At 38.2% G+C, this 15,887-nt stretch overlaps 1 protein-coding gene across 1 annotated transcript in view; it reads right to left on the reverse strand.

Annotated features, from left to right (window-relative positions):
- Positions 1 to 15,575, reverse strand: part of LOC137503053 (uncharacterized) — a 32,173-nt gene extending 16,598 nt beyond the window's left edge. The window contains exons 1-3 of the mRNA XM_068230463.1: positions 15,560 to 15,575; positions 12,932 to 13,061; positions 4,711 to 4,806 (exon numbers count right to left, since the gene is read on the reverse strand). Coding sequence (XP_068086564.1) covers positions 4,711 to 4,806; positions 12,932 to 12,997 — 162 coding nt within the window. The 5' untranslated portion in view covers positions 12,998 to 13,061; positions 15,560 to 15,575. The remainder of the gene's footprint in view (positions 1 to 4,710; positions 4,807 to 12,931; positions 13,062 to 15,559) is intronic.
- Positions 15,576 to 15,887: the final 312 nt, after the last annotated feature.

Below are 15,887 nucleotides of genomic sequence, written 5' to 3' on the forward strand. Positions count from 1 at the left end.
ACTATCTCTTACGGAGTATGAAAAAGAAAGGCAAGATAACTCTTGAATGGCTTATTTATTTCAAGTTTAAATAATATTAAAAGTCACAATGGACTAGTAACACCAGACACCACATTAGGAAGAATAAGAATGTTTTTCACTTGCCACGAGATGGCTACAATGTGTGTAGTATATAGGTGAATGCTCACAGTAAGCAAGCATATCACCTGCAACTTGTATCTACAAATAATTGTATTATCTAGAAAACAATCTATATGTATAAAATAAGAGTTTTGTCTACAATGCTCAGAATTTGAAAAGAATGGCATTTCTGTATCGGTCATGTTCACAGTAACAAGGAAATGCAATTTTTACTTTTCCATAATTTCTGTCTGTCTGTCTGTCTGTCTGTCTGTCTGTCTGTCTGTCTGTCTGTCTGTATGCATGTACACACATCACGAGAAAACGGCTGAAGATAATTTAATGAAATTCAGTATGTAAAGTCAGAGGATGAGCCACCACAATCTAGGCTATAAATTATTTTATTCACACTGAGTGTACTTGTAGTTTAGGAGAAGGCCTAAAATTTAAATATCAAATATTTGTATTATTAGTGTTCTTATCAATAGCCCACCTGGTGGCCATGATTGTTAAGGCCTTGAAGTCTGACACCGAGGTTAGCCGGTTAGAGTCCCATTGGTCAAAAAAATTTCACCATCAGAATGTTGGCCGGCAGGGTAGGGGAGGTGGTGGTATGCAATTTCTAATCACTAGATTGCGTGCCAATAGCCTGGATTACATTCTGAACCTCTCCGCAGTGCTCATAGGAGTGAGAGCATATGACGGTGTTGATAGTGATTCGTCCATCGGATGGGGACGTTAAGCCTTGAGCAGACCCCTTGGTGCTATTCAACAGGAGTAGGCTACGTGCCAGCATTGGGTTTCACCCTCTCCCTACTATCATATATCACGTCATTCATTTCATCTCATTAACTCCTCTGATGAGGTTGACATCAGGAAGGGCATCCGGTCATAAAAATCCGCCACAACAGATTCATCTTACCTCATACCCGACCCAGTAGGGAAATGGGACAAGGGTTGGACAAATACAAACATTAGTTGTCTTATCAATAAATGCTACATAACTAAAGTTATATAGAATTAAATTTCCGATCATTTATGTCTTATACATTTTTACCGCACCGGCTATGATAACACAGAAATTCATGGATTTGTATTTTTGTTGCTAAGTCCATATCAATGCCGAGCCACGAAAATATGGGTTAACAGAAATTATTGAAAAATCAGTATATAGAGTCGGGGAATAACGAATTAGAGTCTAAGCTATAAACAATTTTATTCATCCGGGATTAAATTGTAGTTTAGGGGAAGGTGCCTAAAATTTAATTTGTAAATACCTACGTTATTGGTCCTATAGAAATGTAATACATGACAAAAGTTATGGAGAACACATTTTCCGATCATTTATGTTTCATTCAGTTTTACCGTTCCGTGTATAACAGGGGTATTTCCGAGTCGGAAGAAAATTAATGTGAATGCCTAAAATATCAAAAGCGCACAACATTGATCAACAATAACAATACATTGACCATTGTTTGCTGTGCGTACCGACTATACCAGCGAGACTGAATATTGCAGCGAAATATCTGGGGAGTTAGAAAACTTTCTTATTTAGCATGCCATTCCTCTGGTTCTTAAATTTTCTGATATTGCTGGTACGTAATACATTGGTTCATCATAGTATTCCAGATATTCGATCCCTACTCTGACATGCTGTTTTGAATGAGCAGTGTGCACATGTAAGGCAGAGGCTCACTTAGTAGTAGCTAGAATTAGAATTTAGGCCTGTTTCAAATTATAGCAAATTAACTAAATAACTCAAAATTCAACTCTGAAAAGAGCCGTTTCTTAAGAAAAGCTTTTTCCTCTTCACTTTCATTAAATTCTACATTCATTTTATTCCAAATCAGCAGGAAAAATTTGCTTCCAAGTCAGATAGATTTTTCCTCCACCAGTGTAATGAATTGAGATTATTTGACTCATCGGGTACTCCTAGGAAGCAAATTAGTAAAAGGGCATAGTTTTTCCAATGAGACTCTCCACTACTCAACAACCTCCCCCCTGAATAAAGACTAAGAGTGTTCACGGACCACGCCTGTCTGGGGCTTGGTCATCCGAGCTCCGGAACTTTGGACTGTTAGATCACCAGTGTACTGCTGTTTGTTAAAAGTGAGAAAATGTGTGGTTTTTTTGTTTAGTCGAGTGTTTCATATGAAAGCATTCCTCTTAATTGCGCCATAAATACTGACGTAATTGTAATGGCCTATGTTAATTTCAGTTGGGGAAACCACGAAGACAGTTTTTCTGAGGATGTAAAGAGAAGGTGGAGAGTGCCTGCCATTATAATGAAAACTCCCCAACCTGATTGTAACTGATGGTAGGCAAGTGGGCCTACCATTACAATTAATATTCCCTAACCCAGTCTTCATATGAGAAAAGATGTTTGGTAACTTCCCAGTCGTATTTCTACGGTATTGTTAAGAACTATTCACTTTAATACAATCTTGGTCACAACATGTACAACAACATGTACACCACCTAATCTAGAATTCTGTATACAATGTAAAATTCCATAGCGAAGCATGGGTAAATCAGCTAGTAATTAATATAATCAATAAGATTACAAAGGTGTTTCATTTGGAAACAACTAGTAAAATATCCTGTAACAGGAACAAAAGATAGCTACTTTGTGTTAGAAAACATTTATGAAGTAAAAGTACTACTAGGAATGATACCAGCTTCCAAATGATGTAGAGTAGAGGTCTTTGGAGCAATCCAAACTGCTGCACAATTCAGAATGCAAGATCGTGAAACAACTTGAAGGTAAAGTGAAAATTAGTTAAGTAAACAGTCAATCTCATAAAAAAAGTATATTTACCATGTTACCATGTTAGTTGAAGAAGGGTATATAGAAGGAGAAGGAGAAGAAGAAAAGGAAATTAAATCTTGTACAGGAGGATTAGGTAACAATAAATTGTTGGGTATCGGAGAAGATAATAAAGAGGAATCTTCCCCTAAAGGGAAGTTATCCGAAAAACAGGCCATAATAAAGAACACAAAGACAACCAAGGAGATAGAAAATGAAAACACTAAAACAGAAAGTAGTCTGCTACCATTTGTTAAGATTTTATATCTTCAGCATAGATCAGTTAAAAAAAACACATTTTCTCAAAAGAAAGGAGAGGAGAGTCTCCCTCAGTAATATGACAGAGCACAATGTTTACGTGTCAGGCCAAGCAGAGCAACTGGAAGCGCGCACGAGGCAGTGCGCAGTTAGTCATGCAGAACACAATTCAAGGCCTTTCCCCAGAGGTATTCCGTAGTAGGAGCATAGGAATAAAAAGGGGACACCAAACAAATAATAAGCCCAAGGGATCAGGTTTTAAGAATCATGACATATATTGTAACAATATCAAAAGAAAGCTTATAAACACGATACATAGCAATTAAAACTCATAATCTTTGGTATAGGTCAGGTACTGGAATAGTAGACATGTTAGGAGATTAAGTTAAGAAAATAAGGCGTATGTACACGTGCTTTGTGAGAATTATAACCAGATGACAAGATTCAAATAGTTACAATGGTATCAAAATCGTAGCAAGAACGTACAATGAATATACTCAAAAAAATGTATTACTAGTGAAATGATACATTCAGTAAACATTTGGATAACAATGCGAAGAAACCTCCACATCGATATTACACAATATTTAATGCCCCGAAAACGAATTTCATTTAACTAGAAGAACAAGTTGACATTAATTTTAAAACCATCAAACAGAAGAACAGTTATGAAAATTCACAGACCATTACTAATCTTTTAGTGCGTTATTAATTTCTCATAGAAGAAGGATAGGAAGCAAAAAGGGCATACACCGGTAGAAGGAGAGGTAGGGAAAATAAATAAAGAAAAACAAAACACAGCTAAGGGCATTAAGGGAACAGGTAGGGATCAGGCTGCAAAACCCCGTTGAAGGTTAAGTTCATTTCAACACACGATGTAAGGTTCGAGCTCACTTATTGGTCCACCAAGGAAAACTCCCCAATCACAGTTGTCAATGTTCACAGAAAAGAAGGAAGTGCTCCATAGTGTAAGTAAAGTCCAAAAGGGACCGAAATTTTCATAGCTTGATATTCATAACAAAGTCTGTGAGGAACTAGAAAGAATATCCACATGAGTATGTAAAATAAAACATGAGTCTGCTCACCCAGCGAGACGTAGAAGGTTCCCACACAGGTTAAATTAGTCAGCACGGACTAGCCGCGGACGATATAAAACTCCCACTGCTTACAATAGCATAATGCACACACCTGATCGCCGATCAAGGCGAAACGGCAATTTTATATAGGCCGGAGAGTCAGGCGTGGAATGTGCGGGAACAATGATGACGTCGGGGGTGGCGGGGAGAGGAAAGCAAGCACACACACAGTCATGAGGCAGACAAGGCAACAGATGGATGGTAAACGTAGCAGTCCAATGTCACTAGTGACGGATATGCATGAGGTAAGAAAACATATATATCGGGAGCACGTTACAAACATAGGACTATCAATCGTGTGCACTGAAATGAAGGGTCAAACACTGATATCTATTGAGCCATTTTATATTTTCATTACCTGACGATGGCTTATCAAATTATGTACATTACCTCAAGAGATTTTTCCTGCGCTGACCCTGGATCTGTTAACTCTGATTTAACTTCTTCTTTCAGAGCTATCACTTCTGATATATGTTCAATATTTTCCTGTGGAAAATAAGATATATTAGGTACGCTCATAACACACATCTACAAATACAGTCACCAAAAAATGAGCATATTAATTCATTAATTGCCAGTATTACAGTTACTTTCCAAATTTCACTAATGTTTAAGGAAGATTTCTACCAGCAGAGGTTTGTTATAACCAAAAGCTGTACTGAGGGTGGTGTTACTATTCTTGCTCACTCCTTATGTCAGAGAAAGGATGAGACTGAGAACAAAATATAAACTGATAAACATTTCCTAGCCACTTCAGAAGATATCCTACCAGGGATGGAACTGGGGCCATCTTGCACAGAATTTGGAAAGAAGCACCCATAGACATAAAACCTAAATTGTATGTGTACCGGGCGGTACACATCCACGTCGCTAATTCAAACTTTGCGCCAGTTGAAACTCCCCTACTGGAGGAAGTCTGAACTTTATCTAATGTGTTAATTTTCAAGTTTCTCAGAAGATGTCACTACTTGGAAATTTTGAAGTTTCTGAACTGGGTCGTTTTTGATGTATTTTTGTTTTGCCTGTAGTAAGAAGTGTGAACATTCTCTTCTAGAGGACACTACTGAAGAACTACAATGGTGCACCCTAGTGCGAAGTGAAAGAACTGTTTTTTGGAGAAATTTTTATTTCAAAAGTTTGTTCCTTGTTAAATTTCTTTCTGTTATTGTTTAAGTTGGCCGTATAACACTTTCTTTCCCCTTGTTTTGAATTTAGCCAATCCCGTATTTCTTTAATTAATTTATGACCAATCAGGTGTATCTTCTCCAAAGGGGATATGTTGCTTAACCCTAGCCAATAAAGTTTTTGTGGGAGGGTATTCTCATTCCTGAAACGCCTCGAACTTTCCGCGAGAGTATATAAACTGCTGATTTTCGGGTCTCCGCGCCACTTCTGTAAAATCTTTCAGTGTGTAAAGTACGTAGCAGGGGGCGGGAAGCGCCTCTTTCTTCGGGCAGCAGTTCAACCACAAGGTAATGGCCTTTTAATAACTTCTTTTCTTGCTAGCTCAGCAGTTTAACTCTCGGGGCAGGTCCGAAGCCTTTTCCATGTAACTTTCCTTTAATAATGTAAAGACACTCGGTGTCAATTCTTTCTGTTTTAACTACATATTGGGATAGAGAGTGCTTAACCCTCTTGAGCTCCCACTCATATTGCATTGAGGTGAACTTATTTTCACAACCTTTCTTCCTTAACGTAATGTAAATTGTTTCCTTCTATAAGTCACCTCTCTAGTATGGGATTAGCCCTTGCATTAGCGGCCTAGAGCCAGATTAGGTTTTAAACAAAATGTATTAGGAGTGCAGATCGCCTCCTCTCAAATTGGTATTTTAGAGGCCATGTAATTAACCTTTTCTCACTTAATAGGCCTCAGTAGGTTGGGTATTTTACCCCTGTGTTTATGTCCTTAGAGGACAGCTTGAAGGTGGAATTTCGTGTGGCCTTTGATAGGCTAGAACTTTGAGAGCTAGTTGCTCTTTCCAAAATAAAAATTGTGTTTTCTGCGCACCTCGAGGAGGCTTTACTGTGTAATTGGGAGCAAGTGCTCCTGGGCATGATTGGGGTCTTCTGCCCCTTTGTTGAATTCTGTATATTGTAAAATTGGGCTAATTGCTCAAGAATTGTGTGTCTGGCTCTCGGAGCCCAAATCCTGTAACTCTGTAATTGTACATTCTCGAATAGTGGCTTTGCTACTCTGTACCTGCCATTCTTGTTATTTCTTGATTTTGCAAAGAAAATATAACCTTGTTAAATTTTAAATTAACTTTAATTTCGTAGCCTGAGACCTGTTCACCCCCGCACCTTCTTTCACCTCTGCTGTTCCACAGATAGCTCGGAACAGTATGAACTATTTTCATATGTACAATCATATCAATCACATCTTAAAGGTTATTTCAACTACTTACAAGTGTTACAACTGTTGTAAATCATTTTTGTTCTCAGCATAGAGTAGGTTTACAGACAGATTAAAATACCTTGAATTATATTGAAATCACATTCTCCATTCTGATTTTGCCTAGCTCACAGGGGCTATATAAAGCATTAAGGCAGTTCTGTTTCAAACAGCATTTTTCAATGCTTCCAAGTGTAAAATAAAAGAATTAATATGAAAGAAGCAGGTTCATCACAGCCATATACCAGCAAAAGAAGTGATGTAGCCCAAAATCAAAGCAACAGCAAATTAAATATTTTACTACTACAATGATTTTATGTGGTGTTCTGTGAAGAACTGTGGGGATGAGAACACCATCAGTGTACATCTGCAGTTTCAGAAGCTCTTTCATGGTCTACTCCAGAATTTCAGATTTCTCACTTGGATTCATAAAACCTTGCTGGCATTAAAGGGGTGGTGGGGAGGGACTGTGATCAAAAGCTCATGTTTTAACCCTCGGATACTCGCGCGGGCTACAGGTGTAGCCCAGTCATATGTTTTGTTGTAGCACAGAGTGTATTCGTTGCTAGGAATGTTGATACTCTCTATAGCTGCCTGTAAATGTTGCAATTAACTAGTGACTGTGTTTCCGGCTTGACTAGGCGTGCCATTTAGGTGCCAGTGGTCTGGGCTACAATAGTAGCCCGCACGAGCATTGCTGTTTCAGTGCTGACAACAGCCGAGCAAGGGAAACTTCACTGCTCAGGTGGCCAAGTAGATTACTTTCAAATCAGACAGTGGTTAGATGAAAGTAGTGATAATGTTGTTAGTGACGATAGTGACGATACGTACACACAAATTACACCAAACTGAATCGAGCATTTTCCTGGTCATAAGGGAATTGCTGATGCTATGAAAACTGAACTTGAATGCTTAGAACTTTCTATAGATAGCAATATAATACAGATGAGAACCACAGCGACACATATGTATATAGGTGAATTATGAGACAAGTTTGAACGTGATCGTGATGCAAAATTTACCGATACTACAGAAATACCTGTTTTGATAAAGTGCCAAAATTCCTTAAAAACTCACAGAAACCCTAAGACAGTTTTTAACCTGATATTGTTTTTATTTATTTACCATGCAAATATGTTCTAATGTAGGTATTTGGGTATGCATATATATAAATTTTAAAGCTGTAATTCTTTTATTTCTGTTTCCATGGCAGATTTCCCTTAGTGTGAGATGCAATCAAATTTTTCTTCAAGGATTTTAATTTCGTCTTCTGAACAAAAGATAAACCTATGTATGGTCTTCAAATTTGGCTTAGAATATTAATATATACTAATACTTAAGGTATTATTACCAAAGAAACCTAAAAATAGCGCATAGGAGTCATTCCGATTGCATTTCAGTTTGGGCTACATATGTAGCCTGCGCGAGTAACGCTGCGTCCATTCCTAGCGCGAGTGTCCGAGGGTTAAAATAAGTTAACGTACTAAAAAAAGGTGAATTAAAGTATAAAGTTCTAGAATATACCAACTTACCCCATTCAATACAGAAGGAAGAGAACAGTAGCCGAACTCAGGAATGGATGAAAATGATGCACAAAATGAAGAGGGAAATAATGACAAAAAGGAAAGAACTTTCTTAATGTGCCGTAAGTCCTCAAAGTGTCTGTGCCCACTAAGAAGGGGCATATTAACTCTTATACTGCGCTGTTTTTAAAAAGAACACTTCCAGAAAAATTTAATATCTTTCGTATTTTCCAATTGAACTGAAACATAATTTTTTTTAAATATTAGTGATATTCAACACAATCGCACCATTTTTTACTCAACTTTGGCAAACTAGCAGTGACATTTGACCTTGAAACACACATTACTGTGATACATCTTGAAACATGGAACTGGAGACATTGCAGGCGGTCCAGGGCAATTACTGCAAAAAAAAAAAAATGTCAGTTTCCTCTTGCACAGTCCCCTTCCTTTCTTTGAACAGTTTGCTGGTAATAGGGAACAAACAACACAATTAGGTTCGTGACTCTTGTCCTGCTGCTGCCCAAGAGAGTGCCTCTCAGTCAGGAGAGCTTGAGGTATGTAATCAGAAGGTCTTCCTCGTTTAGCCAGCGGACTGTGCTGATACTCTCGTAGAAGTCCCATTATGACAGATTTTCTGCCCTTTTTTTGAAGCTTAATGTACAATATTCCTCCATTTGTTAGTGCAGTTTCAATAAGAAATTTTTTTTTTGCTAGGGGATTTACGTTGCACCGACACAGATAGGTCTTATGGCAACAATGAGAAAATAATACAAGACCTGATACCACTTGAGTTTCCTGTGTACAAATGCATAGTTTTCGGTAGATCAAATTTATCAACACCGTTCACAATTAACTTGGGTTTTTCAACAGTTACGTAGCCACTCTCACCTTTTTTTCAACTCTTTTGAATCTTCACAATCTCAGATGTGTGAACGGTTGATAACATGTTTACCCAGCCAGTATCTTACCATGTGCACACTAGCATTTCTTTGGATGGAAGATGCCAGAACTTAGGTTTTTGCCCTTTCTTCATTTTTGGGGTTTTCTTCTCATGAGATAGTACTCTGCAGTTACATCTCACTGTGCCTTAGGCACCTATGTTCTTCTCAGAAAGCTGGGTGAAAAGCGCTGGTATTGAAAAAAAATTGACCACATACACAATTCTGCCAGTATTATCAAAACCCTCTGTCAGGCTTCTTACCACTTTCTCTCCCAAAGTTTCCCCAGGCACTGACTCTTCACTGTCCTTTAATATATTAGTCTGAAACTTACAAAGGTAACCTCTTTTACTGTCGCATAGTGACCACAAATTTACACCCCATTTTGTCAGTGGCTTTGAAGGAAGGCATTGCTTACACCACAGCCTTCCCATAAACTTCAGCATAGACTCATCAACTGATAAGCATTTTCCAGGTAAAGCACGCTTCAGGTATGAATTTTCTACAATAAAAATGACAGGTCTTATCTGAATAATGGATCATAACCAGGTGACCCCTTAGCAATGCGGTTTTCATTGTTATCGAAATGTATAAAGCTTCAAAGAAGGCAGTACTTGTCTTGCGACATCACTTGGCCAAAATTAGGCACAGCAGTAAGCCAATATTGTTCAGAAAAGTCAGCCTGTAATGTTGATTTACGCCACAATCCCATCCCAATAATAATAGCCACCATTGCCTGAATATCTTCTATTGTGCATTCAGTCCATCGATTATACCTCGAAAGAGGAGGAAAATCAAATGATTTATCTAAACACTGCTAAGCATATCTGTTTGTTTCCATTGCTGTATGCTCAAACACTGAACGTGACTTAAACTGAAGAACTGCCTTGTATGGGTCATCAAAATTCGAAACTTTGCCCACCAGACCAATACAAAATGATGATCTGCCTTGTTGGCACTTTCTTCCGAACAATCACTATGCACATCATCACTTGTTTCATTGTCCAAATTTACTGAACAGTCTGATTCATAATCAGCCACTAAAAGATTGAAGATTTCTTCACTGTCATTACAAATGTTGTTCCGCGCGCTCACAGCAGCTGAGTGAAGCCTGCTATTGGTGAGACAGATGACAGGAATGTTGACGGGCAGGCAGGTGAAAGATAACAAATAAACATACGTCCAGTGTTGGCGGCAATGTTTTCAAACAATGCTTAGTACATAGTCAATACATGACTATATATATATATATGTATCCTTAAATGCACCTTTATTAAAGAAGCAAGCGGAAACTAAAGCAGGAAAGTACAAAATCGACAAAAGTCGATTACCGTAACAAATTCTATAGTGAAGTAAGTCAACAGAAGTCAACTTTTGCAGCTAAAGATTTAAAGAGAATTTTCTCAGAATCATTCAACATACAGTTTGACCTGTATTTGAAGAATAAAATGTGATAATCACCATTCTGCCTTTTTAAATGAATTCAATGTCTGAGCAAAGTACTTATTTTGTGAGAACGCACATTCAGATTTTTAGCCATTTTACCTCTCGTATGCCATAAGCAAATTTGCTCTTTCCTTAACATACATATCTGCCAGCACATTGTGGTTGTAAGGGTAAAACAGAGTAATCACACCTGTGTTTATATTTTGTTTAGCAGACTGGTGTATCCAGTCTCAAAAACAGTGACGACAGACTTGTGATTTAACTTCTTCTACACTAATTATGATAGGAGTATAATTTTTAACATGTGGTGCTAATGGTGGTGCAGTAGTGTACAATGGGCCAACCGTCTTCTATTATAATCACAGGGGGAAAATAGAAGATGTGTAACCCCTAAACCAACGTAATTTCAATACTGACAATAAAAAGTACAGATTAATCCAACCCCAACCTGAACACACTCAATACCAGTTTCCAATATTGGCATACATTTCTTTAACATAATTTTCATATATGTACAAGTTTGACACAGTAGTGTTATTACAAATATTAAACCTAGAATTCTTGATCAGGAGTGCGCTCATATACCAGGTTCAAGTCTAACACAGAACATAACAAGAAATATCAAAGGAAGAGGTCTTGAACAGCAGTACACTCACATCTTGGATATGTTCAGACACCATTCTCTTCTGTAGAGCCTGTAACTCAAAACTCAGGAAGTAAACAGTTATTCTGAGAATAGCGCTCATTAATTGCAGAATTTTAGCTTGAAGCAACTATTGGGCAATATCTCACCTGTAAATTAGCAGTTCACAGCGTTTGCAATAGATTATCACTGTCAAGTCACAGTTATTCATTGAACTTCTGTCTTCCAACATTCAAAGTTTTCAAAGACTCTGAGGTGCAAGAATGATGTGCAGGAATTCACTTTCTTGCCAGTAAAACTACAGACATGTGCTGAGATAATTCAGCTTCTTCAAATACCTCTAGACCGAACCTGAATCACACTCGCCGACATGAAATTAGCATCAGTTTAGCCTCTGAGCTATGAGACGAAGGGCCACTGAACTGAAAGCCACACACTCAGACAATTGCAATGGACTGTAATTAGAGTAGCAACAGATAGAGCAAGAAAAGAAGATGAAAATATCTTGCATCTTTTCCTAAATTTTCTACTGCATCTCCGCCTTCATCAGGGTGTTTTTCTTTAGACGAGCTATACTCACAGTAAGTTTCCAAGGCAGAATTATACTACGTGCTCACCAACATTAGTGTCATTGTAAAGAAGTTCAAATTTTCTCCATGAGAGCCATGGACATACTGGCCATAACCTAATTCAATCTAGCACCCACCATTTTCCATCACTTCAGCAACTACTGGCACTGCAATTGGCTGAAATGATCGGAATTATGTCAGTCCCACAAGGATTCCATTACCAAACCATGCAGAATCAATACATAACCACACACCCTCCTGAAATCCATTTCAATAGCCAACAGAGGAAATCAGTTAACAACAGACAGTCAGTCAATGGGTGCTTAACACATGAAATGCTCTGAAGCCTCAATCCTGAGACACTGCTATTCACAACTTTGCCACTAGCTTGACCTAACCAAGGCTTCTTGTCCGGCCCCGCGGTTTAAGAGGCAACGGGTCAGCTCTGTCACCCGGCGGCCCCGGGTTCGATTCCCGGCAGGTCAGGGGTTTTTAATTGAAAATTATCAATATCCCTGGCCTGGAGACTGGGTGTTTGTGTCATCCTTAATGTTCATTTCCTCACATTCAACATTTTACACTTCCACCATTTTCAAATACACACAGGTTCACAAAATATGGTGCAAAGGAGGGGCAAAAGATCTTCATAGGTCGACGCCTTGAATAATAGGATTTTGAAAATAATACCAAGGCTCCTTCAATATCAAGCCCTCAAGATTGATTCAACTAGCTTCATGCCACCATCAAACATAGAATGCATTGCCATCTCCCTAGTAAATACTAAAGGCCAACTGTCCACTCGGCGGCCCTTCCTTGTCCCACGAACAATGTTTCTGTCACTAGTTTGACCCACAGATGTACACCAATACTGTGGATTGTAGTTCCTAAGAGTTGGCAGCTTTGTGTAGTGCGTTGTGGCATATTTCCAGACAAAGAAACAAAACAGAGTCGTACTACACCTAGATGCCCATGCAGCAAATGGTGACTGCTGGTGTTAATGTTGGGTAAGCACATAGTAAATGTTGCCCCTGCCAAACTTATTCAACTACTAAGGGTTAAATTCTGATCTTTATAAAATTATCTGGAATGAGACTTACAAGTGATGCATTTGTTGTTTCTTCAAGCCAGGCTGGTTCCTCTTTGATCTTAACTTCTAGGTCCATTTCACACTGCAATTGAAGTAGTTGGAAGGTACTGGGGTTGCTGATTCTTTCCAATGACCTTACACTGAAACACAGGCCAGATAAATATATTACCTTATTGCAGTCATTGCTACTTAGGTTATTTGTCAACAGACTAAGCAACAAGCTTGTAATTTTACATGACTGTCAATATTAGGATCATACCAAAAAGACCCGAAATTTTACATGACTGCTGATGTCATGATCATACCTATAGGACCTCAAATTTTCTATGACTGATACTACGATCATAGCCAAGGACCTCCAATTTTATATGACTTCTAATACAGTGATCACTTCCACAGGATATCTAATTTAACATATCTGTCAGTATCAAGATTATAGTCAAAGGACCCCTAGATTTACACGACACCTTATATCATACTCATAGCTACATAACATACACTTTTATATGGAACTGAAAACACAGTAAGATGACTCTTCTTTTTAAAAATCCAATGTACATTAATTGTGATCAAAATGCACAAAATTTCTTGAAAATTCAGAGACTATTCCCTTTGCATATCACTCTAATCACCAGGTCCATATCTTGGAATCTTTGTACCATGTGTATCCTCTGCACTCGCTTCAAAACTAACAGAACAAGTTCACAGTACCTTGAGATTTGTTCTATCAAATTCTACCCTCCTAGGATCAAATTCTCACAAAATGTTCTCTTCTCATCAAGCTGATTCACTATATCTTTATTTGAGAAATGTTCTACCTATCTGATCTTCAACAACTTCCGATAACACGGCATTTCAAAGGCTTCAACTCTGTTTATCTTGGCACCAGTTATTATCCATGTTTCACTTCCATACCGTGCTGTACTCCACACTCAGTGCAAACATAATAATAATAATAATAATAATAATAATAATAATAATAATAATAATCGTATGGCCTCAGCTACCGTGTGCAGACATTTCAAGATGACGCCATCTGGCTGTCTGCTCGTCAATTTCGACGTTCCGTTTTACTCTAGCCCTCCACTAGATGGCAGACCGAGTAAACCGAAACTCTCTTGGGCGTCTGTGGCTGAGATTTAATGAATTTTGTCGGGTAAACACCAAATGTGTCACCAGAGATCTTTTACATGCCGACATTGTACGACATGGAGTGTCGAATGGACTTTTTTCCGCCCTTCAAAAATCCGACTACCTCAGCCGGGTTTGAACCCGCTATCTTGGGATCCGCAGGCCGACACTCTACCGCTGATCCACAGAGGCAGCAAGTGCAAACATATTTTTTTTAAGTTTTTCAATCCGTTGAAACTAAAGAACATTATGCAGAAGAAATATGAGTTTTGGCGGGATTTAGAGATGACATTTATATATATTAAGGAGGCATATGACCGTGTAGCTCTGCAAGTGGTCTTGGATGCAGTGATAAAAAGATGACAGGGAGAGGAGAAGAAGCAGTTAGCCAAAAATGAAATATGAGTAGATAATGTGTGAAGACTACGATAGGACAAAACAAACTGGTTCAGAGTAGGAGGAGGACTCAACAAGGATGTGTATTATCCCCTCTACGCTTCATTACAGTCATGGATGAAATCCACAAGAGTATACAACAAAAAATGGGAGCCAAGCCGGCAAACGCCTTGCTCTTTGCAGATGACATTGTAATATGGGGATAAGGTGAAATGGAAGTACAAGAACATGTTACTGTATGGAATCACAAGATAGAGAAATATGGAATATAAATAAGTGTGGAGAAGTGTACGATAGTAGTGGTGACGAGAGGTAATAGAGAAGGAAGTGGGAATGTTGAAGTAAATGGAAGACCATTAGAAGTTGTGGAAAGCTTCAAGTATTCGGGAAGAGTATTTCAGAAGATGGGAAAACAGTTTAAGAAATTGGAAAGAGAACTGAACAAGCCAATGGGATTTTACCACTGTTTGAGATGTATAGTCAGAACTGGGACATCCCAAAGGAATACAAGAATAATCTGCGCCCGATGTATTACACAACAATTTTGACATATGCAACAGGCACGTGGAAAACCTAAACAAAACAACTCTCCACATTTCATAACCTTATACCATGATTCGCAGCCTACAGTGTAAAGAAATACTGAACATTCACAGCGTCACATTTAAATTGCACACAGAAGTAAACAACACATCAACACAATAATTAAAATTATACACTACATCTTGTCATTTCTTTCTGAAACTACCACCTGCATTTCTTCATCTGAATAGCTCTTCAGAAAAAATCCTCATTCCACTAAATTGAAATGGGGCCTATATCCTAAATATTGCTACAATATACGAGGGTTAGACTTGCTGGCAATTGTAACGCAAAAGCCTACGAGTTTACAATGAGGGAGCTAGTTATACGGGTATACATTTTTAATGCTTAAGTAAAAATGAAATTGAAGAAAATTAAAAATAAATTAAATATTAAATTATTAAATATTATTATTACATATGAAAAACATGTAGGCTAGAATGCTGAAACTGAGAAAGATTAGTATTAACTTATTACGGTTCTCAATTGAAATCTTTTCAAAAGTAAATTATTGGATCTTGAACATTACCGGCAATATGTTAGGGGTTGCGGACACAGTGCAAAATGATAGAAATCACAATTCCTCAATGAAGAAAATCTGTAACATAACTAACGGAATAAGCTGTACAACCACATACCTACCACTTCGAAACAAAACCGGATATTTGAACGTAGTTTAATCACTTAAACGCTTGAAGAACAAATTTGATATAAATGAATCAGTATAACAGGCTGCCACCTCCGGAGCGTAACGGTTAGTGTTATTAGCTGCCGTCCACGGGGGCCCGGGTTCGATTCCCGGTACAGCCAGAAATTAAAGAATGGCAGGAGAGCTGGTATGTGGTTGAAATGGTACA

This window comes from Anabrus simplex, chromosome X, assembly GCF_040414725.1.
Source record: "Anabrus simplex isolate iqAnaSimp1 chromosome X, ASM4041472v1, whole genome shotgun sequence".
Taxonomy (NCBI): Eukaryota; Metazoa; Arthropoda; class Insecta; order Orthoptera; family Tettigoniidae; genus Anabrus; species Anabrus simplex.